Source organism: Salmo salar, chromosome 15 (assembly GCF_965601325.2).
Source record: "Salmo salar chromosome 15, fSalSal1, whole genome shotgun sequence".
Lineage (NCBI taxonomy): Eukaryota > Metazoa > Chordata > Actinopteri > Salmoniformes > Salmonidae > Salmo > Salmo salar.
This window is the reverse complement of record NC_138305.1, coordinates 111,574,321-111,597,535: the sequence shown is the minus strand read 5'-3', so window position 1 is coordinate 111,597,535 and position 23,215 is coordinate 111,574,321. Positions and strand designations below refer to the sequence as shown.

At 41.7% G+C, this 23,215-nt stretch overlaps 1 protein-coding gene across 1 annotated transcript; it reads left to right on the top strand.

The window, feature by feature from the left end:
* Positions 1 to 427: 427 nt before the first annotated feature.
* mecp2 (methyl CpG binding protein 2) lies at positions 428 to 12,469 on the top strand. The gene is made up of 3 exons (XM_014147506.3): positions 428 to 520; positions 1,861 to 2,289; positions 3,442 to 12,469. The coding sequence occupies exons 1-3, from the start codon at positions 489 to 491 to the stop codon at positions 4,985 to 4,987; spliced, it is 2,007 nt and encodes a 668-aa protein (XP_014002981.1). The 5' UTR covers positions 428 to 488; the 3' UTR covers positions 4,988 to 12,469.
* The last annotated feature ends 10,746 nt before the right edge of the window (positions 12,470 to 23,215 follow it).

Here is a 23,215-nt window from a genome sequence, read left to right as displayed (position 1 = left end):
AACTATTTTACCAGTAATTCATCACTTGAAATGTGTTTAGAGCTGAACAAATGCAACTTTGAATGAGAGACAGATTGTCAAGGAACGCTATAATAAATGGGGATTTTCTGGTCAGTTTTCACCACCCAGAAAAAAAAATCCTACACTTATTAACACCCAGAAAAAAAATCCTACACTTATTAACATCAGTGCATAGTCTGCCTGTACATTCAGCCTTGCTGTGGGATTATGTGTGTCATGTGTATTTTCTGCAGTTGAAGATCGTAGCCTCAGCTCAGAGTTCACAATCATTTACATATTTACAGCGTTAAGACAACTTCTCTCGCGAGATCTAAGCGCTCATGCGATAGGGTCTTATAAAAGTGTCCCACGGATCTCGCGGGAGTACGCCACTGACGGCAGTGGAATTGAGGCAGGGGGCGGGGTTCAGAGAGGTACCCATGAGATGTTTGGAGACATTTTTTATCCAATTATTTATTTAAATAAAAATGGCCGCCATAGAGAGCGGAGAGGAGAAACTGTAAGTGTGAATTACATGTATTCACCATTTAAAAATGTCGAGTTATATGACTGTAGGTGTTTAAAAAAAAAAAAAAAACTGGTATCGCTGTATTTAACTGAAGTAATGTGGTGTATTTTTGTTATGAACTGGTCAGCGGTGTAGCTTACTGAAAGAAGCGTTGTGAATACGTCACCAAGTTATAGCTAAGTATTTCCCTTACTTTACAAGATCATGGCTGAGCGAAACAAAAATGTCTCAGTTAGCTTAAACGTATGTGGTTGGGTGTGTGTGTCAATTTTTCTGACATCTCTGAAAACGAAGAGCAGTAAGATGTGTGTGTTTTTTAAAGATATTAACTGTCAAAATAGATTTTGTCCGCATCCTCCACCCTCGTAACCAATTTGGCATGCTGCTAAATAGCTGTAGCTGGATACATCGTAGCGTCAGCTGATTACATACGTTGCCATTTGACAAGGTAATGTGGCAACAAAGTAGCCACATCATTGCTGCGTTTGTTATGATATTGCATTTTTTTAATATATATATTTTTTCTACAGAGGAAATATCCTAGCTAGGTTTCTAGGTTGTGACGACTGTTATCATCTAGCTAAACGCGAGAACTAACTGACATGAGTTGGCCCATTTTTTTTCTAGAATAACTAATACTCATGTTATGAAGCAATTAAAGTATTGCTTTTATTTTGCATGAAGGACTGAGTGCCGTGGTAGAAAAGTACAGTTGATATACCGTCAAAATACCGCCCTGTATTTAAAAAAAATGTTTTCCTTACACTGACGTCTGGTAATGAAATATTCTAGATGGGACAATTTGAATAAAACAAAATGTATGGTAAATATTGTTTATATTCATTTCAATAAGTGTTGCTGTGTAGATCATGATAAGGGGTGTGTGTCTGGACCATGTGCAGTTCATAACATTATCTCTTGCCCCAGTGGCTTCTCTAGCTGGCTGCATCATTCTATATGCCTGATATAGGGCTTGGTTTAGGCTAGTTCCTCAGCTGGTAGATTTTATCAGTCCAGTCCTGGTGCATTTTCCAAACGTCTAATAATGTAATATATGTTTCACTTATGGGAAGAAACATCACAATAATAACAACAACAACAATTCCCAAAAAAGTGATGTGTTTTTACTACACCTTTTGTGTATTAATGTAGAGGTTGGGAGGGAGCAAGCTGATGTTCGAAACTTATCTGGGACTTTAAACTCTTGTTTTAAAATGTATTATCAGCCAAAGATAGCCATTCTCCATATTCTGATCTGATGAGATAGACTAAGATGAGATCATGCCTCTGCTCTATCTCATCCCACTCATGACTAATGTTGTCTTCCACAGCAGTGAGGAGAAGAGTGAGGACGCCAACCAGAATCAGAGCTCCAAGGACCTTAAGACACACAGCAAGCCCAAGAAGGTGAGGCGGGAGAGGGAGAGGAGGGATGTGGAGAAGGAGAGGCTGGAGTCTTCATCCACCACCATGTCCTCCCCTCCTCCTCCTCCTCCTCCTCATCCTCCAGCCCAGCAGCCCTGTTCAGACCAGGAACAGCTCCAGTTAGCTGAGGCGGGGCCCTCGGAGCCCACGGTCGCTGCAGCTGGTGAGGCCTCGGGTGTCTCTGAGTCCTCTCCTTCGCCCAAACAGAGGAGGTCCATCATCAGAGACCGAGGTCCACTCTACGACGACCCCTCTCTACCCCAGGGCTGGACACGTAAACTCAAACAACGCAAGTCTGGACGGTCCGCCGGGAAGTTTGACGTCTACTTGATGAAGTGAGTAGGCGATGAGAGAGAGAGCCTTATCAAATATTGTCTCTTAAAAGCATATTATTATACCTTTATTTCGACTAGGAACGCAGACTGAGAGCCAAGGTCTCTTTTACAGCTGGGCCCTGCGTATACATGTTAACACATACAGTTTAGGTACAATGATTAAAAAACTACACGAGACAAACAAAACGATCACAGATAACACAACAACAACAACAACAAAAATACAGCAACAGATTACATTTACACATAGGTTATTCCCCTAACAGAAATGATTTCATATGATAATACTAAATATGTTACAGCCTGATCTCCTTTAGGGGTGACATAAAATCCTTCCCTGGAAGTAACAAAATGCTGACCGTTTCATCCCCCTTTTGATATTATAACGTGACTGAACTGTATAAAGAGCGTTTCACAGGACTGTTTTGAGGTTTATGGAAATACTTCAATATATATACATACATACACGCATGCATACATACATACATGCATGCATACATACATACATACATGCATGCATACGTACATACATACATGCATGCATACATACATACATACATGCATGCATACGTACATACATACATGCATGCATGCATGCATGCATACATGCATACATACATGCATGCATACATACATACATACATACATACATACATACATACACACATACACACATACAGCACCAGTCAAAAGGTTGGACACACCTACTCTTTCAAGGTTTTTTTCTTAATTTTTTTTGACTATTTTCTACAAATCTGTCATCAAGGCAAAGGGTGGCTACTTTGAAGAATCTCAAATATAAAATATATTTTGATTTGTTCAACACTTTTTAATATTTATTTTTTTAGTTACCACATAATTCCATATGTGTTATTTCATAGTTTTGACGTCTTCACTATTATTCTACAATGTAGAAAATAGTAAAAAATAAAGAGAAATTCTCGAATGAGTAGCTGTGTCCAAACTTTTGGTTCCTACTCGCCCAGACGCCCACCATCTTTATTCCAAGGACACTCCCTTTAGTTGATCTCCAGAGGAATGAACATTTAATCTCCATCATATACACATAAAATATTCCAGACTTGTGTTTACAGAAAGGACGTTAACAGATCCGTTTACAGTTAGAATGTTTCGGTTTGATCTGTATTTCAGCCCCGAGGGGAAAGCCTTCCGATCCAAGGTGGAGCTGATCGCTTACTTCCAGAAGGTTGGGGACACCACCACCGACCCCAACGACTTCGACTTCACCGTAACCGGGCGTGGCAGCCCTTCCCGCCGCGAGAAGAGACCCCCGAAGAAACCCAAAGTGGTGAAACCGTCGGGGAGGGGCAGGGGCCGGCCGAAGGGGAGTGGAAAGCTGCGCCCTGCTACGGAGGGTGTGGCGATGAAGCGCGTGGTGGAGAAGAGTCCTGGGAAGCTCCTGGTTAAGATGCCGTTTGGAGCGTCCAAGGCATCCGAGGCAGCTGGGCAGACATCGGAGCTGGTCGTAGTCACCAAGAAGCGCCCAGGACGGAAAAGGAAAGCGGAGATACCACCGCAGACTGCTCTGAAAAAGCGGGGGTGTAAGCCAGGGTCGGGGGTGACTGGGTCGATGCTGTCAGCAGCTTCTGGGGCGGCGGCTTCCAGTACTTCCTCCTACGCAGCGGCTGCTATCATGGCTGCAGAAGCCAAGAGGAAAGCTCAGAAGGAGGCTTCCGCTAAGCCGGTGCAGCAGACCGCTCTGCCCATTAAGAAACGCAAGACCAGAGAAACTGTTGAGGAGACTAAGGAGACTCCAGCCATCACCACGCCATTGCTCAGGGCAGGAGGTGGTGGTGGGGCAGGAACTGTGATGGGGACAGGGAATGGTGATGGGGCAGGAACTGTGATAGGGATGGGGGCAGGGAGTGGTGGTGGTGGGGCAGGAACTCTGATAGGGACAGGGAGTGGTGGTGGTGGGGTAGGAACTGGGATGGGGACAGGGAGTGGTCTGGTTGTGGTGGCAACAGAAGGGACAGAGCAGGGACAGAAGCTGCCAAAGAGTCCAGGGAGGAAGCACAAGGACATTCCCCTGACAGCAGCGGTTACCACAGGGGCCAGTGGTGGGTCTAAAAGTTGGCCTAGCGGAGGCAGCAGTAGTATTACTACTCCAAAGAGTCACAGCCACAAGAGAAAAGAACGTACGCCGCACAAACACCATCATCACCACCACCACCGTCACCATCACACACACTCCTCTGTAGTGGAGGATCATCCTCTTCAACCCTCCCAGCGGCCCCCTCACCACCACTTCCCCGGCCTGACTATGGGCCTGGTCTCCCATACAGCCAGGGCCTCGGTGGGGTCAGGGGCCCTCCAACAGAACAAGCCCCAGGACCTGAGCACCTCTAGGGGACCATGCCGGGCCAGCAGCAGGCCAGAGGGCAACACCACGACCAGAGGAGAGAGGGGAGAGGTCAGCTCGGCTGCGGTTGTAGTAGTGGGAACGAGTGACGCCAGAGGCAACAGAAATCGAGCAGACGAGGCAACGGGGACAGTGGTAGTAGGGAGGGATTTGAGAGACATTGTACCCTCCTCAGCAGTACCGAGGCCCAGCAGAGAGGAGACGGTCTCCGCTGTACCAAGACCTAGCCGGGAGGAGATGGTCTCTACTGTGCCCAGGCCCAGCCGAGAGGAGACGGTCGAGTCTCGGACACCGGTCACTGAACGGGTTAGTTGACTGTATGGTAGGACCCCTGTCTGTAAGGAGAAAAGGAGCCGTGTGTAGGAGCTGTGGGGTTTTCTAAGACAACAGAAAAGGACGTGTATATAGAAACACAAGGCAGCTTGTTGGTTGGTTGTTCTTTCTGTGGGTTGGGCTGTTTATCTGTTTATTGACAGGTAGCACAGCTTAATGGTCAACCCACAACAGATTGCTTCCTGATAAATGAACGTTTTTTTTTTTTTTTTTTTTTTTTTCTTCCTTTGTTTTGGTCATTGTCTTGTTCTCCGTTTTTTTTTTTTTGTGCTTTAAACCTGTTGTCATCTGACCCATCCACCCCGACCCAGAAGCCTTTGCTTAAAATCTAAACAGGAAGTGAAGGACCTACACCTTCCGGTGCCATCATCGGATGGAAACCACGGCAACCACGACGATGACTCATAAACCTCAATCATTCAGTTCTTCACTGTGGTTTTAAGATAACGTATAAAAAAAAAAACTAAAAAAAACTGGGACTGAGGCATGTGTCCTGTCTGTAGTTTCCTCACAGTTGGTCTTTTCCAGTGTTGTGGCTAGAAACGGTACGACATACATATGTCATACAAGCTGCCACTGCTTCTTCTTCTTCTGTTGTAGCATCCTCTGTTTACTGCAGTACGCTCAACATCCAGTCCATCAACGCTTTGTGCTGTATCCAATAGGGCACCCTATTCCCTATAATGCACTGCTTTTGACCAGAGCCTTATGGACCCTGGTCTAAAGTAGTGGGCTAGAAGTAGTGCACTAAATAGGGAATAATTTGGGACACAGATGGGTTTCCAGTCCTTGCTCTACAGTCAGCATATTAATTTAGGTGACATATGTTTTCCTCGTTGGCCTATATTATGTAGATGCCAAGTCTTCTGTGTGTGTGTGTGTGTGTGTGTGTGTGTGTGTGTGTGTGTGTGTGTGTGTGTGTGTGTGTGTGTGTGTGTGTGTGTGTGTGTGTGTGTGTGTGTGTGTGTGTGTGTGTGTGTGTGTGTGTGTGTGTGTGTGTGTGTGTGTGTGTGTGTCGATCATCTCCTTCTATATACAGTAGTCTCTGTCTGAAACAGCAGCCTATTCCTTACACAGGGAGAGACAAGTAGTGCACTACAGCCTGCTAGTCTCCCCAAGCAGGCTGGAGATTCTTTCACTTCACACAGAGACCAGAGGTGCTTGATGATCAGAGAGATTATGAATGTTGACGTGGCCCAGGCAGCAATAGGGCTGAGTATAGTAGGATGTTGATGTGGCCCAGGCAGCAATATAGGGCTGAGTATATAGGATGTTGATGTGGCCCAGGCAGCAATATAGGGCTGAGTATATAGGATGTTGATGTGGCCCAGGCAGCAATATAGGGCTGAGTATATAGGATGTTGATGTGGCCCAGGCAGCAATATAGGGCTGAGTATAGACCTTCTCCAATTATTCCTGAGGCTGTGTCCCAAATGGCACCCTGTTCCCTGTATAGTGCAGTAATCTTGACCAGAGCCCTATGGGCCATCTAAAAGTAGTGTACTACAAAGGGAAGAGGGTGCCATTTGGGACGCAGTCTGACGCTTTGAAATGGAAACGTCTTGATGCGGACATAACTTCCTATCTGATGGTCGAGGTGATGAAACCCCAGGGTTTTAGAGGCCTAGATACACCAATGATGTGTGGTGGCTCACAATCAATTTTTGTTCACCAACTACATTGTTCACCAAGTGACTAGATGCTGCCAGCAGCTTGATGACCTCTACTGAAAAACAGGTTGAATTTTATTTTCAAGGCTTTAAAGAATTCAAAATTCTACTGATGTTTTTTTTGGAAGTTGTAGTCCTACAACGTTTTTAAAAGAAAATAATAGGATTCCAATCATTAAACCTATATGTTTTCCCCAGTAACATGAATTAGCCAGTAAACGGACAATTTTACCTAATCACTCCTAAATGGAACTGTTTCCCCACAGTCAGACAGGAAGCTAAAAGCACAACAGGACCCAAGACATGATTATGGAGGCGCCATAGATTTCTTGACCCCCCCCAGTCCTGTATTTTGTCAATAATATTTAAATTATTTCCAAGAGACATAAATAACCCAACCCCACTGAAGGAAGTTGTTTTTCTGTCTGTGTTTGGGGGAAAAAAAAAAAAAAATGTAATGAATTTTATATATAGTTCTGTTTTAAGAATTATTTTAAATTAGAAGATGTATTGTTTTGATCAGGAACATTTCTGTCTCCAGTTTTGACGTAGGACTTATGTTGAATATCATCACCCCATATTCCTTTCTGCATGCAACAGGACTAGCCTATTTATCCGTGACTTCATGAAACTTGGTGTTAGGCTCGTGGGTTTCCTTTAGTTTAAACTCACAGGTGGGAAGTCAAAAGATATGGCGGGGGGGAAGAAGAAGAAAAAAAAAACGCCTCTTGTCCGTGGTCACTAGTGTTTTGGAGTTCAATCAAATCTGCAGTGAGCAGAAACCGGAATCCCCTGCGCAAACATAGCAAGCGCGTTTTTGATTACAACATGAATGAAATATGTTTTCTCCCCACCGCCCCCCCCAGTGAACAATGTCTTGCTAATTACATTAGATAAAACCATGCACTTTTCTTCTGGCTCAAGAACAAAATGTTTGAATGAATTCTAGCCTACGCTCAATCACTCTTGCACAAGTACTTCCATCAATGTAACGCCCCTGTCTAGAAAAACATTTGTTTTCTTTAAAAAAAAAAAAAAAACGTGTCCTTGCACGAGAGATCTATTTGTTAGTGACTTTTTTAAAGTGTAACATAATACGATAGTAGCTATATTCTCATTTACTTTAATGCACCAATATGTTAAACCTGTAATACTCTTGTCATGTTGTTGGCAGTATGTGGCTGTTACAGTAGAGCAGGCCTGTTAAAGTAGTTTGCTTAAACGGTAGTAATCAGTTTTGGAACAACACCAGAAATAACAGAAAACATTTATTATTATTATTATTTTTTTTTTTTAATGTGCACTAGAATTTTTCTCCTTCTAGATCGAATGACTCCGGTCTCCACCTTGCATTGAGAATATGTCCTATATCGACCAGACATTCAGACCAATGTATACACCCTGTGGCTTGTCCTCCTCAATAAAAATGTAAAGTGTAGACAATAGTTTGGATGTGGCCCATTTCTCTCCTTCATATTCCCTTCCCCCTAGTGACTAGGGAGGGGTATAACTGAAGATCCTCTCTCACAAAGGGCTATGACCAGTTGATCGGAAACCTGACGTGATCACACCGTCACAGCTGGACATTCGTGGTACAAGTTGTGACATATTTCTCCCCCTGAGTGACCCCAAGTACCTCTGTCTCTCTCTCTGTCTCTCTGTCTCTCTGTCTCGCTCTAGATTATCACTAGTAGCTCCTATTCTATTCTAATGCCCTTTACATACAACTAAGCTGTACTGTGCTGGCTCTGATATGGTTCTTTTCAGCACAGTTCCAGCAACAATTGTATGGTGGATGTGTAAACTAGGCCAGGCCAGTGCAGTGCAGTTTGTGTCAGCTCTGTTTTGGCTCAGCTGGGCTCAGTAGTTGTGAAAGGGATTTTAACAGTACCAGGGTCTGACTCGGTCTTCAGTAATATGTTTCCCCCTGGTCCAGAAGCCTGGAGGTGGAGGCTAGAGGAGGATACGGGTCTGTCAGTTACACCACAGTAGTGTGAAAGGGATTTAACAGTACCAGGGTCTGACTCGGTCTTCAGTAATATGGTCCAGAAGCCTGGAGGTGGAGGCTAGAGGAGGATATGGGTCTGTCAGTTACACCACAGTTTGAAGGCAAAATATACATATTCAGTTTGCCATTTAATGTTTGCTCTTTTAATGAAGCAGAAATTAGTGGAAGTAAATATCAAAAGTAGGATGGAAAAATGTATTTTGGTTACATACAGTACTAGTTAAAAGTTGACACCTACTCATTCAAGAGTTTTATTTTTTTTATACTATTTTCTACATTATAGAATTATAGTGAAGACATAAACTATGAACTAACACATATGGAATCATGTAGTAACCAAAAACGTGTTAAACAAATCAAAAATATATTTTATATTTGAGATTCTTCAAAGTAGCCACCCTTTGCCTTGATGACAGCTTTGCACAATCTTGGAATTCTCTCAACCAGCTTCACCTGGAATGCTTTTCCAACAGTCTTGAAGGAGTTCCCACATTATGATGAGCACTTGTTGGCTGCTTTTCCTTCACTCTGCGGTCCAACTCAGCCCAAACCTGATGCAGCACTCCATCACTCTCCTTCTTGGTCAAATAGCCCTTACACAGCCTGGAGGTGTGTTGGGTCATTGTCCTGTTGAAAAACAAATGAAAGAGCAAACCAGATGGGATGGCGTATCACTGCAGAATGCTGTGGTAGCCATGCTGGTTGTGTGCCTTGAATTCTAAATTAATCACTGACAGTGTCACCAGCAAAGCACCATCACACCTCCTCCTCCTCCATGCTTCACGGTGGGAACCGCACATGCGGAGATCATTAGTTCACCTACTGTACGTTTCACAAAGACACGGCGGTTGGAACCAAAAATCTCAAATTCGGACTCATCAGACCAAAGGACAGATTTCCACCGGTCTAATGTCCATTGCTTGTGTTTCTTAGCAGCAATTTGACCATGAAGGCCTGATTCACGCAGTCTCTTCTAAACAGTTGATGTTGATGTGTCTGTTATTTGAACTCTGTGAAGCATTTATTTGGGTTGCAATTTCTGAGGCTGGTAACACTAATGAACTTATCCTCTGCAGCAGAGGTAATTCTGGGTCTTCCTTTCCTGTGGCGGTCCTCATGAGAGCCAGTTTAATCAAAGCGCTTGATGGTTTTTGCGACTGCGTTTGAAGAAACTTTCAAAGTTCTTGAAACATTCTGGATTGACTGACCTGCTTGTCTTAAAGTAATGATGGACTGTCGTTTTTCTTTTGCTTATTTGAGCTGTTCTTGTCATAATATGGACTTGGTCTTTTACCAAATAGGGCTTCTTCTATATACCACCCCCTATCTTGTCACAACACATCTGATTGGCTCAAATGCATTAAGAAGGAAAGGAATTCCACAAGTTTACTTTTGACATGGCACACCTGTTAATTGAAATGCATTCCAGGTGACTACCTCCATGAAGCTGGTTGAGAGAATGTCAAGATTGTGCAAAGCTGTCACGGCGAAGGGTGGCTACTTTGAAGAATCTCAAATATAAAATTGATTTTGATTTGTTTTTTGGTTACTACATGATTCCATATGTGTTATTTCATAGTTTTGATGCGTTCACTATTATTCTACAATGTAGAAATTGTTTAAAGAAAAACCTTTGAATGAGTAGGTGTGTGTCCTAACTTTTGACTGGTACTATATGTCCTGAAATTCTCTCATTTGTGATAAGTGTGGACTTGAGGAAAGTGAATGACTCTCTGTCTCCATAGGAACAACATTGATGGCCTGGGATAGTGCCTTGCTTTGGCGGATTTACATGACATGCATGTACAGTATATTTTGTGGCCTTTGATTAACACAATGATTATTTTATCCCAATAAAACTAAACTAAAAAGGTCAAAGGAAAGCAGTGGATGACTAGGACAATTCACTAGCCTGGTCCCAGATCTGTTTGTGCTGTCTTGCCAACTTAACCACCATTGGACTTGGCAAGATGGCCCAATCTGATCTGGGACCCTGCTACAATTTCACAACGAGGATCTAGCGTTTCCTTAAATCAGTTGAAGTTAATACCAGGTCATAGCATGTGAATAACAGGTCGTAACATGTGAATAAAGGGTAATAACATGTTAACAGGTCAAAACATGTGAATGACATGTGAATAGCAGGTCATAACATGTTAGCAGGTCATAACATGTTAACAGGTCATAACGTTAACAGGTCATAACAGGTCATAACATGTGAATAACAGATGGTTATAACACTTCAATCAGAGCGTCTGTTTGGACTCGACCCTCATTCAGTATGTAACCTGTAGTTGATTGTGATGTTTGGACTCAATCCTCATTCAGTATATAACCTGTAGTTGATTGTGACGTATGCTTGTGTCTTGTTCAATGAACATTTACATTCAAATAATAAATCCCTTCATTTTTCTATTTGATTTTATTAAAGAAATATCCAACGATGTAGAATGTAATTTCATGGACACGGCTAGACAGGTGTTTGATGTGTTTAGCATGTGGTTAAGAAGATCTAAATAACTATTTCAGTTTTTTTATATTTATGAAGAGGGGGGGGGAGAAAGATTGTGCCAGCTTACAAGGGACTTTGTGTTTCTTTCGATAAGGGAGATGTATATTACTTGTCCCTGCTTCAGATGTTATAGATTTAACTATTTCAGACATGGTAGCTTTGACAATGCTGTTTAAACTCTCTTGTCTCTTCCACCAAATCACTGCTTTTTTTAAAAAAGCAATAGCCTAGCGCATTAAGAAAACCAGTGAATTTACATTTTACTTCATTTATTAAACTTATTAACTGCTTAAAATTTCTCCCCACACTTTTGAAGGTGTAATAGGTAACATTTGTAAGATTGCATGATGTATAGCATTAAGCTCAACTACACCCAAGTTATTTATTGAATGCCAATTCAGGTCAAAAATAAAAAAAAAAACAGACTTTCATACAAATTCAAAAATCCACTGTTGGAGAAGTTAACTGTCTATTTAACATAGTCTTGTGCCTTGAAGTTGCAGTACTAGAATTTATACTGTGGTCAATGTGTTTTTTTATTCCAAGTCCTGTATTTGCCTCTTGTTGCTGTTCTGCGCTTTGAGTGTATAGATATATAAAATATTTTATTAGTTTGATAATTTGCCTGCTTTTTATTTTTTCATTTAAACAAATTGTGTTTTAGAGGAACTGAGGACTATAACAGGCAATAACGAATATGTCATAAGACCTTGTGACAAATTTAAGAGGTTTTGTTTTTCGTATTTTTAGCACTTTGGGAGGGAAAAAAAATGTGTTGTTTAACATTTATTATTATTATTATTATTATTATTATTCACAAATAATTGGTGATCATTAGCCTGCCTTATTCCTTCCAACCATGTCTTTTTATGAAATAATATTTAAATCATGGCCAGTGTATGAAATACAAAAATTTAATATCTGCACTTTATGAAGTCTGTTGCCTGACAGGACACACATCACCCTTTTCTATGTATTTTTACCTTTTGTCTGAATTAGTCATTTTATTTTTGATATTTGTCCATTTAGTTTCAACTAGTAATGCAAAGGGGATGGGTAGTCCTAAATGTTAGCAAAACTATTTTAATGAAACAATCACAAACATTCATGGTGTCAAGGGTTATATTGTATTATTGTTATGCCATTTCCAGGCCATGTCTCTGCCTTCCTGAAACTGAAAAGCATAGTTTGTGTCAACTTTTGTAGTAATGTATTTGTTTGTTTGATTTTGCCCTATGTAACAAACATACTAGTAAACAACATATATCTACGGAGTCTTGTGTGTAAACATTCTTCGTTCATTCATTTGGGTGACATTCATTTGGGAACCCCAAAGATTCGAGGCAGAGGTTTGTATCCAAATACCCATACTACATACACATACTTGCGCCCTAAATAGTAGGTTGTTTTGAGTATGTTAAAAAAAAAGACAGTTTAATATTATGAGTCATTTCGGAAATGGTGTATACTTTAAAAGCCCGGAAGTCATACTCATTTGGGTTTTGACACTTTTTAAATGCCCGGAAGTCATACTCATTTGGGTTTTGACACTTTTTAAATGCCCGGAAGTCATACTCATTTGGGTTTTGACAGCAGCTGATCATTAGATAAGGGGAGGAGCTACTGAAATCAACGAATCCCGGGAAACAGCGGAAAAGGCGAATTGATGCGTTCTCGTATGCCAACATTGAATGTTTTATAGTATGTGAATTTTGTTGTTGTTGATCGAGTAGGATTTAAATGTCAGGATAGTATAGACCTACTCATGTCGGATCTTCATCTAGTAAAAATCGCTGCACACTTCGGGAATTTCATAGCCACAATGTATCATGCATCATTAGAAGAGAGGGCTGCTCGTTTTGATAGTTAACGTTAGATATCTTCACGTAAACAACTTGGAAGATGGCGAATAGCGAAACTTCGGCGGTGGTGTTGAAATATAAGTCGTTTTTGTTCTACTTACCATGAAATAGTCGTGATCATTGTAACGTTACATATTTGAAAACATATGGTGCCTTTTTTAGTTAGTTAGGACCTTTTGGTAGGACAAGAAGTTAGAACTGTTTTAACAGTAACGTTAGCTACAGGGTGACGACTTGCTCGCTGTTGAGCTACAACTTTATATTGGCCTAGTTAGTTAGCGACTTGTAAAACAACAGGTATTGTGTTCAAAGTGTTACGCCTCGATCACAGCGACAGTGTTCTTGCGTTTTGGTACACCAGAAGTACATTCATTTCCAATGGAACGCTGCGTTCGCCATGCAGCATTGCTTTGCAGTGCGTTCTATGTGGTGCGTACTTTGAATTTGTCAAACTGTACGCGTAGACGGCTTGACAGAAATGGTAGCAGAAGGGGGAATGTTGAACTTTTTGTTGCACACGTATCCAGATGATGCAGCGTACCATTATGCGCAATGACGATGTAGGGGTGATCGAGGCCTTACAGGGTCTGATGATCCAGGGCCGTGCACAGACCTTTAAAATGTTTTATTTTCATAATTCATAGCTCGAAATTCATAACATACAAAATGCCTCTATTGAACACTTTGAGCACTGGTAGAGCCCTATTAGTGCAGATGACAATACCAGGCATTTATGTCAGTGGCGAACATGGTAGGAGATATGCCACAAACAAAGGGTTTGACTAACATGAGTTCAACTGGCCATAGTTGGCCCTCTTGCCACTGCACTATGCATTGCCACTAGCTATAGCTAACGCTAGTAACACGGTAGCCTACATTGCTATTTTCCACAGCGGTGCTGGTCGCAACATGTCTCCCGTCCGAGCCGTCGGGCCGGTTTGTTTTATCTGTGTTAAACTGATTTTAATATTCATGCTATACAACATGAGTTTCTACCTGAATGTTTTACAGCCTGAATGGGTCTAGCTAGTTTCATGGAACACAGCCTGTTTATGGTGAAAGTAATGGTATGCTGAACTTGTTACTGTTTAACCTTGGCACGCCAATTTGAATAAGTATGTGGCAGTTTAGCTAGTTACAGAATGTTCACACAACTCTACTTTGCTCATGTTTTGGTAAATGTTGTAGCTTTTTTTATTGAGTCTTTTTCAGGATTTATGTGAAGGAGTGTGAACTGGCTGGGGCAGGAGGCACATGCATGGGTGAACTGTCAGTAAAAATAATGGTTTTGGTGAAGTCCTTTTATTTATTATTTTGAAACCCAAAGTGGATTTCTGTTTTCTCTTAAAGTGTTTTCTTGTTTTGTAATAAACATTTTAATTTGATACCAGTACATCTACTGTTGGTGTGTTTTTTTGCTTTCAATATTTCAATATTAAACATCTATCTTGTTACAGGTACATGTAAATTACTCGGCTATCTTGTTACAGGAGAAAAGCAAAGCCTGACCCTCTCACAGAGAAAAGGATGAAAGTGTAACAGTATAGCTTCCGTCCCTCTCCTCGCCCCAACCTGGGCTTGAACCAGGGACCCTTTGCACACATCAACAACTGACACCCCATGAAGCATTGTTACCCATCGCTCCACAAAAGCCGCGACCCTGCAGAGCAAGGGGAACAACTACTTCAAGGTCTCAGAGCGAGTGACGTCACCTGATTGAAACGCTACTAGCGCGCACCACCGCTAACTAGCTAGCCATTTCACATCGGTTACAAAAGCATGTGGCAATGCTAAGTACACAAGCCACCAAATCTAGAACAAAGTTATTGAGGGCTTAGCTGAGATGGTACAAAGTGAAATAATAGTATTTAAATAAGTTTAGCGTAATTGCAGATAAAACCAAAGATTTTAAAGAAAAAATACATGTATTTAGTTGTGAGGTACTATTACAACGGGGCCATCCATTTTACACTTTCAGTCAGCTGAAAGCTTAGATGTAGCAGGTCTCTCAAAAATGATAATTGATTGCCTTGGAAAAACATGGTCTGGACTACAGAAATAAATCGGTATATCCGTCATGAGCGGAAAGCATTCTGGTGTGTCTGCAAGGATTAAAAACAGTGCAAGATTTGCAATTTATGTGCACTGTAATGCACATTTGTTTGAATTTGGTTCTTGTCGATGCTGTATAATCCGTGCCTGAGGCAGCTAACTTCTTTTGCTCTCCTGCAGAAGCTTTATAACTCTGATGTGTATGTTTATCTGAAGTGGCTTGCAGTTCAGAAAGAGCTGTATCCACAGCAGAGATTTACAGATGTAAGGTGGGACTGCAGATACATGGCATGCCATAATCTGAAAGGACAGGCTTCCAGCAGTTCTGAGAGTGTTACAGGATATCACACTTGAAAATAAGTAGTGACAGATCAGTAGAGGCAAGGGGCCTGAGATTTTTATTTCATAGGGCTTTTGGTTACCTTTTGTAAAGTGCTTGGTGATGCCAAATGTATTTCTGACATGCTCCAATCAAGCTCTCTTGACCTAGCAAGGGCTGTGGATCTAGTAGGTGCCCTTACAGACACAGTACACTACTACAGCAGTGAGGGTTACTTTGGAGAACTATGGAAAAAGGTTGAAGAGATTGCAGAGCACTGCAAAATAAGTGTACAAAACCGTGTGTAAAAGACAGCCTAAAACAAGCTTAAGATTTCACGACTCTGTAGGACAAAAAAATAGTGACCAAAGTGATGGTGAGAGCTTCCAAAGAGCTATCTTTTATCAGGTGCTTGACAGTTTCACCGCTGAGCTATGAGGTGTTTTTCAAAGAAAAATTGCGAGATAATGCAAAGGGTCCAGTCTCTCAACCCAAAGAGTACAACATTCTTGAATGACGAGTCTCTGTTTGCCTTTGCTCTGACCTTTGAGTCAGATTTAGAGGACCTCAAACATGAGGTTCATCAAACTCTGGGTCTTCCTTTCCTGTGGCGGTGTCATGTATACTCTCTCTCCGGCCTCTAGGTCCTCAGGCTGCTGATTATCCCGCACACCTGTCACCATCGTCTCGCGCCTCATGACACTCACCTGGACTCCCATCACCTCCTTGATTATCTTCCCTACATCTGTCACCCCTCTTGGTTCTTTCCTCAGCTGTTATTCACTCTGTTTCATGTCGGTGCGTTGTTCGTGTTTATTGTTTTGTTTATTTATTAAAACACTCACTTCCTGTACTTGTTTCCTGACTCTCAGCACACTCGTTACAGGTGTTCCTCATGAGAGACAGTTTCATCATAGCGCTTGATGGTTTTTGCGACTGCACTTGAAGAAACTTTAAAAGTTCCTTACATTTTCAGAATTGACTGACCTTCAAGTCTTAAAGTAATGATGGACTGTCGTTTCTCTTTGCTTATTTGAGCTCTTCCTGTACAAGGAACTTGACCAAGGGATCCGGAGGACTGTCAATACTGTGTGGACAGGGAAGAATTTGAGCAATGTAGCTTAAACAGCCTCTTTCCAAATTAACCCCACAGAAAAATGGTGTCACTGTAGATCAGTGGAGGCTGGTGACTTTAATAATTGAGGAGGATGGGAGACCCACGGTATTGGCGCGGAATGCACAGAGAAAACAAAGTGTTTTTAAAAAATTGTCAAAGACTAATTATTTTAACCTAAAGCATTTAATAAAGACATTTATGGTACAATAGAATGGGAATGAGAGGGCTACTTACGGTGTTGGAAAGGGATCACAGCAGTGATTGAATGAGGGTATGAGGCACGAGTTGAGGTGTTCAGAGGCTTGACCAGTGCAGGACAGGATTTGACTGATTAGACAAAAGACAATAAACACAACACACTACACAGTTAGACAAAAGAGCTAAGAATAAGTTAGTCCAAGCAAGGAGTAAAATCATAGATGTGTAATAATGAGATTGACTCTACATACAGTAATGAGAGAAAATTGATAGAGGTACTCACAGTGCTTGAAGAGGAAACATTCAATGTGCCAGTGGATGAGCGGGCACATGAGACATGGCTTCAGTTAATGTCAGGAGAAAGTTGACAATGGTAGTGGAGTGGAGTATTCATCACCTCTTTAATCAGGGAACAGGAGGGGGACTTAGCTGTAAAATACAAATGAGCAGATACATTCCATTACAGCTGTGACATCGTAGGTTTGAACAACTAGTTTCTCTACGAAGTTAAACTCAGACATCTCAAAATTCATAAAGTCAAAACACAGACTGTGCATCTCGCCCACTTGACACATCAAAGTATCCCAAGAAACGTCACCTGAATAAAGTCCTGATCATCCACATACCTGAGGATAACTGACAACTACAATCAGACTGGTGGTCCCAGAGTGGTGGGGAAATTTTTACCCCCTGGGGCCTGGAGTTTTTCCTTATATGTTAACCTAACTAGGAAAACTCTGGGCCTTATGTATGACAGTGATTAATCAGTTGTAAAAAGTTTTGATATGGACTATGATGCGACCAGTTTTTCCTAATTAGGTCACATGGTTTAAAAAAACTCCTGAAAAAAAAACTCCTGGCCCTGGGGGGGGGATGAAAACCCTGTCAAACTGCAGCAAACTTATATTGGTTCATATAAATTATATTTAGACTAGATTAGGAGGGGGATTTCCTCTACCCAGACACATAGACAACAAACAATAGACAATAGAACTCACAGGGCTGAGCTTGATTTATGCATGTTTGCATCATGCAGGCCTTTGCAACTGTAGGCTTTATATAAAATATACTCACATTATCACTATTATGTTGATTGATTAATTCCACATAATAATTTTTGATAAAAAATGTATAGAATTGTAAATCCGGCCTCTTTCTCTTTGTTTGTTGACAAAATTTGCCCACGAAGGACCGCTGTGCCACCTTCCTGTTCAAGTGAGCACATCACAACAAGGTGAGTCCAAAAATGTCCTGTATGCTGCTGCATAAATGATGTAATATGCCAAGGAGATGTGTATACTGTAGCTAAGAAAGTAATACTATGTGTATGTTGTGTAGTAAGCTGTTAGTAGCTCATGTGCCTCACCCTAATAATTTGGTCTATTTTCACCTCTTAATTTTGCCTACTGCTCTGACTCGGTGGTACACATGTGGCCTATAACCTGTTTTTTGAGAAATGTAATCATAGAATATTGTACGAGTTTTCATTGTCTGCTTATATGCCCCCTTTATTTATCCTACAGTTATGACTTGGTGTACAGGGAGAACAATGTAAGAAACAGATCATGTTCTGAATTCTGTCACTGTACATTTCAAAAGTGCTGAACAAATAGTTATATTGACTACATCCATCCTAGCTCGCTCATTAATGTCTTAATCAAAATTACGGATTGCCTCTTATCAGCTTGTCATCTCCTTATGCCATAGTTTGTACATCTCAATTGTCAGTAGAAACCACATTTGTTTAAGCAAGTCAGCCATATCAGCTATGTTTTTTTTAAAGCCAGTAAATGAGGCTGAATGAACTGTTTTGCTGCCAGACAAGTCTCCGCTGATAGCCAGGTGTAGCAGTGGGTGTTGGGACTCTGCTGTTGGGACAGTTTGTGGCCACCGTTTGTCACCGTTATAGGGCAGTTAATGTATTGTTTAGTGTTGTGTTACATCCTAAAATCGCCACCGGCAATGGATTATCGTCATTTTAGTTAATTACCCCGTTTTATGTGCTAAACATGTAGAATATTGGCCTGTTGGAAACTACAACTCCCTACTACATCGCACAGTTCAGGCTGGATCTGAGTTATGCCTAGAGAAACTACAACTCCCTACTACATCGCACAGTTCAGGCTGGATCTGATTTATCTTTAGAGAAACTACAACTCCCTACTACATCACAGTTCAGGCTGGGTCTGATTCATCTCTAGAGAAACTACAACTCCCTACTACATCACAGTTCAGGCTGGATCTGATTTATCTCTAGAGAAACTACAACTCCCTACTACATCAGTTCAGTCTGGGTCTGATTCATCTCTAGAGAAACTACAACTCCCTACTACATCACAGTTCAGGCTGGATCTGATTTATCTCTAGAGAAACTACAACTCCCTACTACATCGCACAGTTCAGTCTGGGTCTGATTTATGCCTAGAGAAACTACAACTCCCTACTACATCGCACAGTTCAGGCTGGATCTGATTTATGCCTAGAGAAACCTCTTGAGAAGCAATGTGCGCAATAATCACACAGAAGAAAAACTAATGAAATGAAATTCAAATATTTGAATCAATGTAAGTCAATTAGTTGTTTAAAACCCCGAAAAATAACCACAATTTCGGTTAATCGCTCAGCACTACTCTTATTATGTGTGAAATTAGTTTCGGTATAGTTTTCGTAATAGGCTTAGAGTAAAACAAAACAGTCCCATGACAGCATCTTTTCCAAAAGTAAAACGTTTAAGAGAATGACATCATCCCGCAAACCGCACTGTAAAAATGACTTAATACAAACTCACCATTTACACACTGTTGTTCTAAATGAAATCAACCTCTTCACCCACCTTATCAATCATTAGGGCCTCATTTACATGTTATTGTGAAGTAACGTGCACAATTAAATCGCCCATTCATCCATTTGTCATTCAGTGAGAAGAGACATTTTATAGCCTGGCTGGGTACCAACATCCTACACAGTGTTGCCAACTTAGCGATTTTGCTGCTATATTTAGCAAGCATTCAGACCCCTCCAGCGACACATTTTTAAAAAAGCGACTAGCAACAAATCTAGCGACTTTTTCTGGTGTTATTGGGGACTCTGACGTGAAAGCACGTATCGTTCTTACTCTTCTCAATGAGCAGCGGGTGCTGCCGTGGGCCCCACCCCCGTCCCAAAGCACTCTCAGGCGGCCCAGTCCTCGTGCAGCAGTCCTTCCCAGCTGCAGTCAGAGCAGGAGATGTTCACCCCTCCGCATCCAGACTGCAAATGAATTGTGCATACGAGAAGTCACCGCTGGCTGATCCCGCCCTGGCTTACATTCAGGGCGGAATGTAAATGTAAAAAACTAAAATAAAAAAAATAATAAAAAAATCAAAAAAATAAGTAACTCCGCCAGAGTGTCTCTTTTGGGTCACTTTTTGAATTGTGACATAAGAAAAACTAGAAATAACAGAAGAAAGTTCATTTGTAGTTTTTTGTGTTTTTTACTCACTTTTTGTCTCTATAGCGCATTGTCTTCAGGGGTTAAGTTGTAAATAGGTATGGAGGGGGTTAAAGTCTCTAAATACTTTACTGTAATGTGATTTTCAAAATTCTGGACACATAAACAATGTAAAATACAAAAAACATTTAGAAAAAGTCTGGGAAGAACATTGCATTTTTTTGGTGGTAGGAATCGTCCGATAGGTATTCAAGTATTTTTGGTACGGAGGAGAGTGATTAGTTGCCATATATTGCAGACAAAACAAAACTGTCATAGCGAGCTAGCAAGAGACGGAGAGAGAGGAGATGGGTACTGAATAGGCAGATCGGCAACCAGGCAGACAGAGTCAGAAACGTGCACTAGGCCCGTGTATCAGCAATCTAAAGCTGTATCTCGCAATGGATTTTGCAATTTCCTGGCTTGAAATGTCAGTAAAGCAGGACTTATCATCAAATCAAATCAAATGTATTTGTCACATACACATGGTTAGCAGGTGTTAATGCAAGTGTAGCGAAATGCTTGTGCTTTTAGTTCCGACCGTGCAGTAATATCTAACAAGTAATCTACCAATTCCACAACAACTACCTTGTACACACAAGTGTAAAGGAATGAATACGAATATGTACATAAAAATATATAAATGAGTGATGGCTGAACGGCATAGGCAAGATGTAATAGATGGTATGGAGTACAGTATATACATATGAGATGAGTATTGTAAGGTATGAAAACATATAAAGCAGCATTGTTTAAGGTGGCTAGTGATACATTACATCAGGATGACAAGATGCAGTAGATGGTATAGAGTACAGTATATACATATGAGATGAGTAATGTAGGTTATGAAAACATTATATAAAGTGGCATTGTTTAAAGTGGCTAGTGATACATCTAATTACATCAAGATGGCAAGATGCAGTAGATGGTATGGCGTACAGTATATACATATGAGATGAGTAATGTAGGTTATGAAAACATTATATAAAGTGGCATTGTTTAAAGTGGCTAGTGATACATCTAATTACATCAAGATGGCAAGATGCAGTAGATGGTATGGCGTACAGTATATACATATGAGATGAATAATGTACGTTATGTAAACATGATCTAATATAAATAATAAAGTGGCAAGAGATAAATTGATTACATCAATTTTCCCATTATTAAAGTGGCTAGAGATTTGAGTCTGTATGTTGGCAGCAGCCACACAATGTTAGTGATGGCTGTTTAACAGTCTGATGGCCTTGAGATAGAAGCTGTTTTTCAGTCTCTCAGTTCCAGCTTTGATGCACCTGTACTGACTTCGCCTTCTGGATGATAGCAGGGTGAACAGGCAGTGGCTCGGGTGGTTATTGTCCTTGATGATCTTTTTGGCCTTCCTGTGACATCGGGTGGTGTAGGTGTCCTGGAGGGCAGGTAGTTTGCACCCGGTGATGCGTTGTGCAGACCTCACTACCCTCTGGAGAGCCTTACGGTTGTGGGCGGAGCAGTTGCCGTACCAGGTGGTGATACAGCCCGACAGGATGCTCTCGATTGTGCATCTGTAAAATTTTGTGAGTGTTTTTGGTGACAAGCCGAATTTCTTCAGCCTCCTGAGGTTGAAGAGGCGCTGCTGCGCCTTCTTCACCACGCTGTCTGTGTGGGTGGACCATTTCAGTTTGTCCATGATGTGTACGCCGAGGAACTTAAAACTCTCCACCCTCTCCACTAGTGTCCCGTCAATGTAGATAGGGGGCTGCTCCCTCTGCTGTTTCCTGAAGTCCACAATCATCTCTTTTGTTTTGTTGACATTGAGTGAGAGGTTATTTTCCTGACACCACACTCCGAGGGCCCTCACCTCCTCCCTGTAGGCCGTCTCGTCGTTGTTGGTAATCAAGCCTACCATTGTAATGTAATGTAAATGTAAATGTAATTGTAGTGTCATCTGCAGACTTGATGATTGAGTTGGAGGCGTGCATGGCCACGCAGTCATTGGTGAACAGGGAGTACAGGAGAGGGCTGAGAACGCACCCTTGTGGTGACCCAGTGTTGAGGATCAGTGGGGTGGAGATGTTGTTACCTACCCTCACCACCTGGGGGCAGCCCGTCAGGAAGTCCAGGACCCAGTTGCACAGGGCGGGGTCGAGACTCAGGGTCTCGAGCTTAATGACGAGTTTGGAGGGTACTATGGTGTTAAATGCTGAGCTGTAATCGATGAACAGCATTCTTACATAGCTATTCCTCTTGTCCAAATGGGTTAGGGCAGTGTGCAGTGTGATGGCGATTGCGTCGTCTGTGGACCTATTGGGGCGGTAAGCAAATTGGAGTGGGTCTAGGGTGTCAGGTAGGGTGGAGGTGATATGGTCCTTGACTAATCTCTCAAAGCACTTCATGATGAGTGCTACAGGGCGGTAGTCATTTAGCTCACTTACCTTAGCTTTCATCAATGAGTAGGTATACTATTTAGTAGATCGTAGATATTGTACAAGCAAAAGAACGACTTAACACACGCTTGCATCATTATTTTGTATTTATATATTTTTTAAAATAATACATACCAGTAGGTAACAAACAAACAGCGAGTAGCAGCAGTGTGTGGGGGGGGGGGGGTCAATGTAAATTGTCCGGTGGCAAATTTTATGAATTGTTCAGCAGTCTAATGGCTTGGGGGTAGAAGCTGTTGAGGAGCATTTTGGTCCTAGACTTGGCGTTCTGATACCGCTTGCTGTGCGGTAGCAGAGAAAACAGTCTAGAACTTGAGTGACTGGAGTCTCTGACAATTTTATGGGCTGTCCTCTGACACCGCCTATTATATCGGTCCTGGATGGCAGGAAGCTTGGCCCCAGTGATGTACTGGGCTGTACGCACTACCCTCTGTATCGCCTTACGGTCAGATGCCGAGCAGTTGCCATACCAGGCGGTGATGCAACCGGTCAGGATGCTCTCGATGGTGCAGCTGTAGAACCTTTTGAGGATCTGGGGACCCATGCTAAATCTTTTCAGTCTCCTGAAGGGGAAATG

Excerpts from the sequence above, each read along its gene's own strand:
- mecp2 (XM_014147506.3), top strand. The coding sequence starts at position 489 with ATGGCCGCCATAGAGAGCGGAGAGGAGAAACT. Across the intron at positions 521-1,860 it reads GAGAGCGGAGAGGAGAAACT|CAGTGAGGAGAAGAGTGAGG; the intron begins GTAAGTGTGAAT and ends TGTCTTCCACAG. Across the intron at positions 2,290-3,441 it reads TTTGACGTCTACTTGATGAA|CCCCGAGGGGAAAGCCTTCC; the intron begins GTGAGTAGGCGA and ends TCTGTATTTCAG.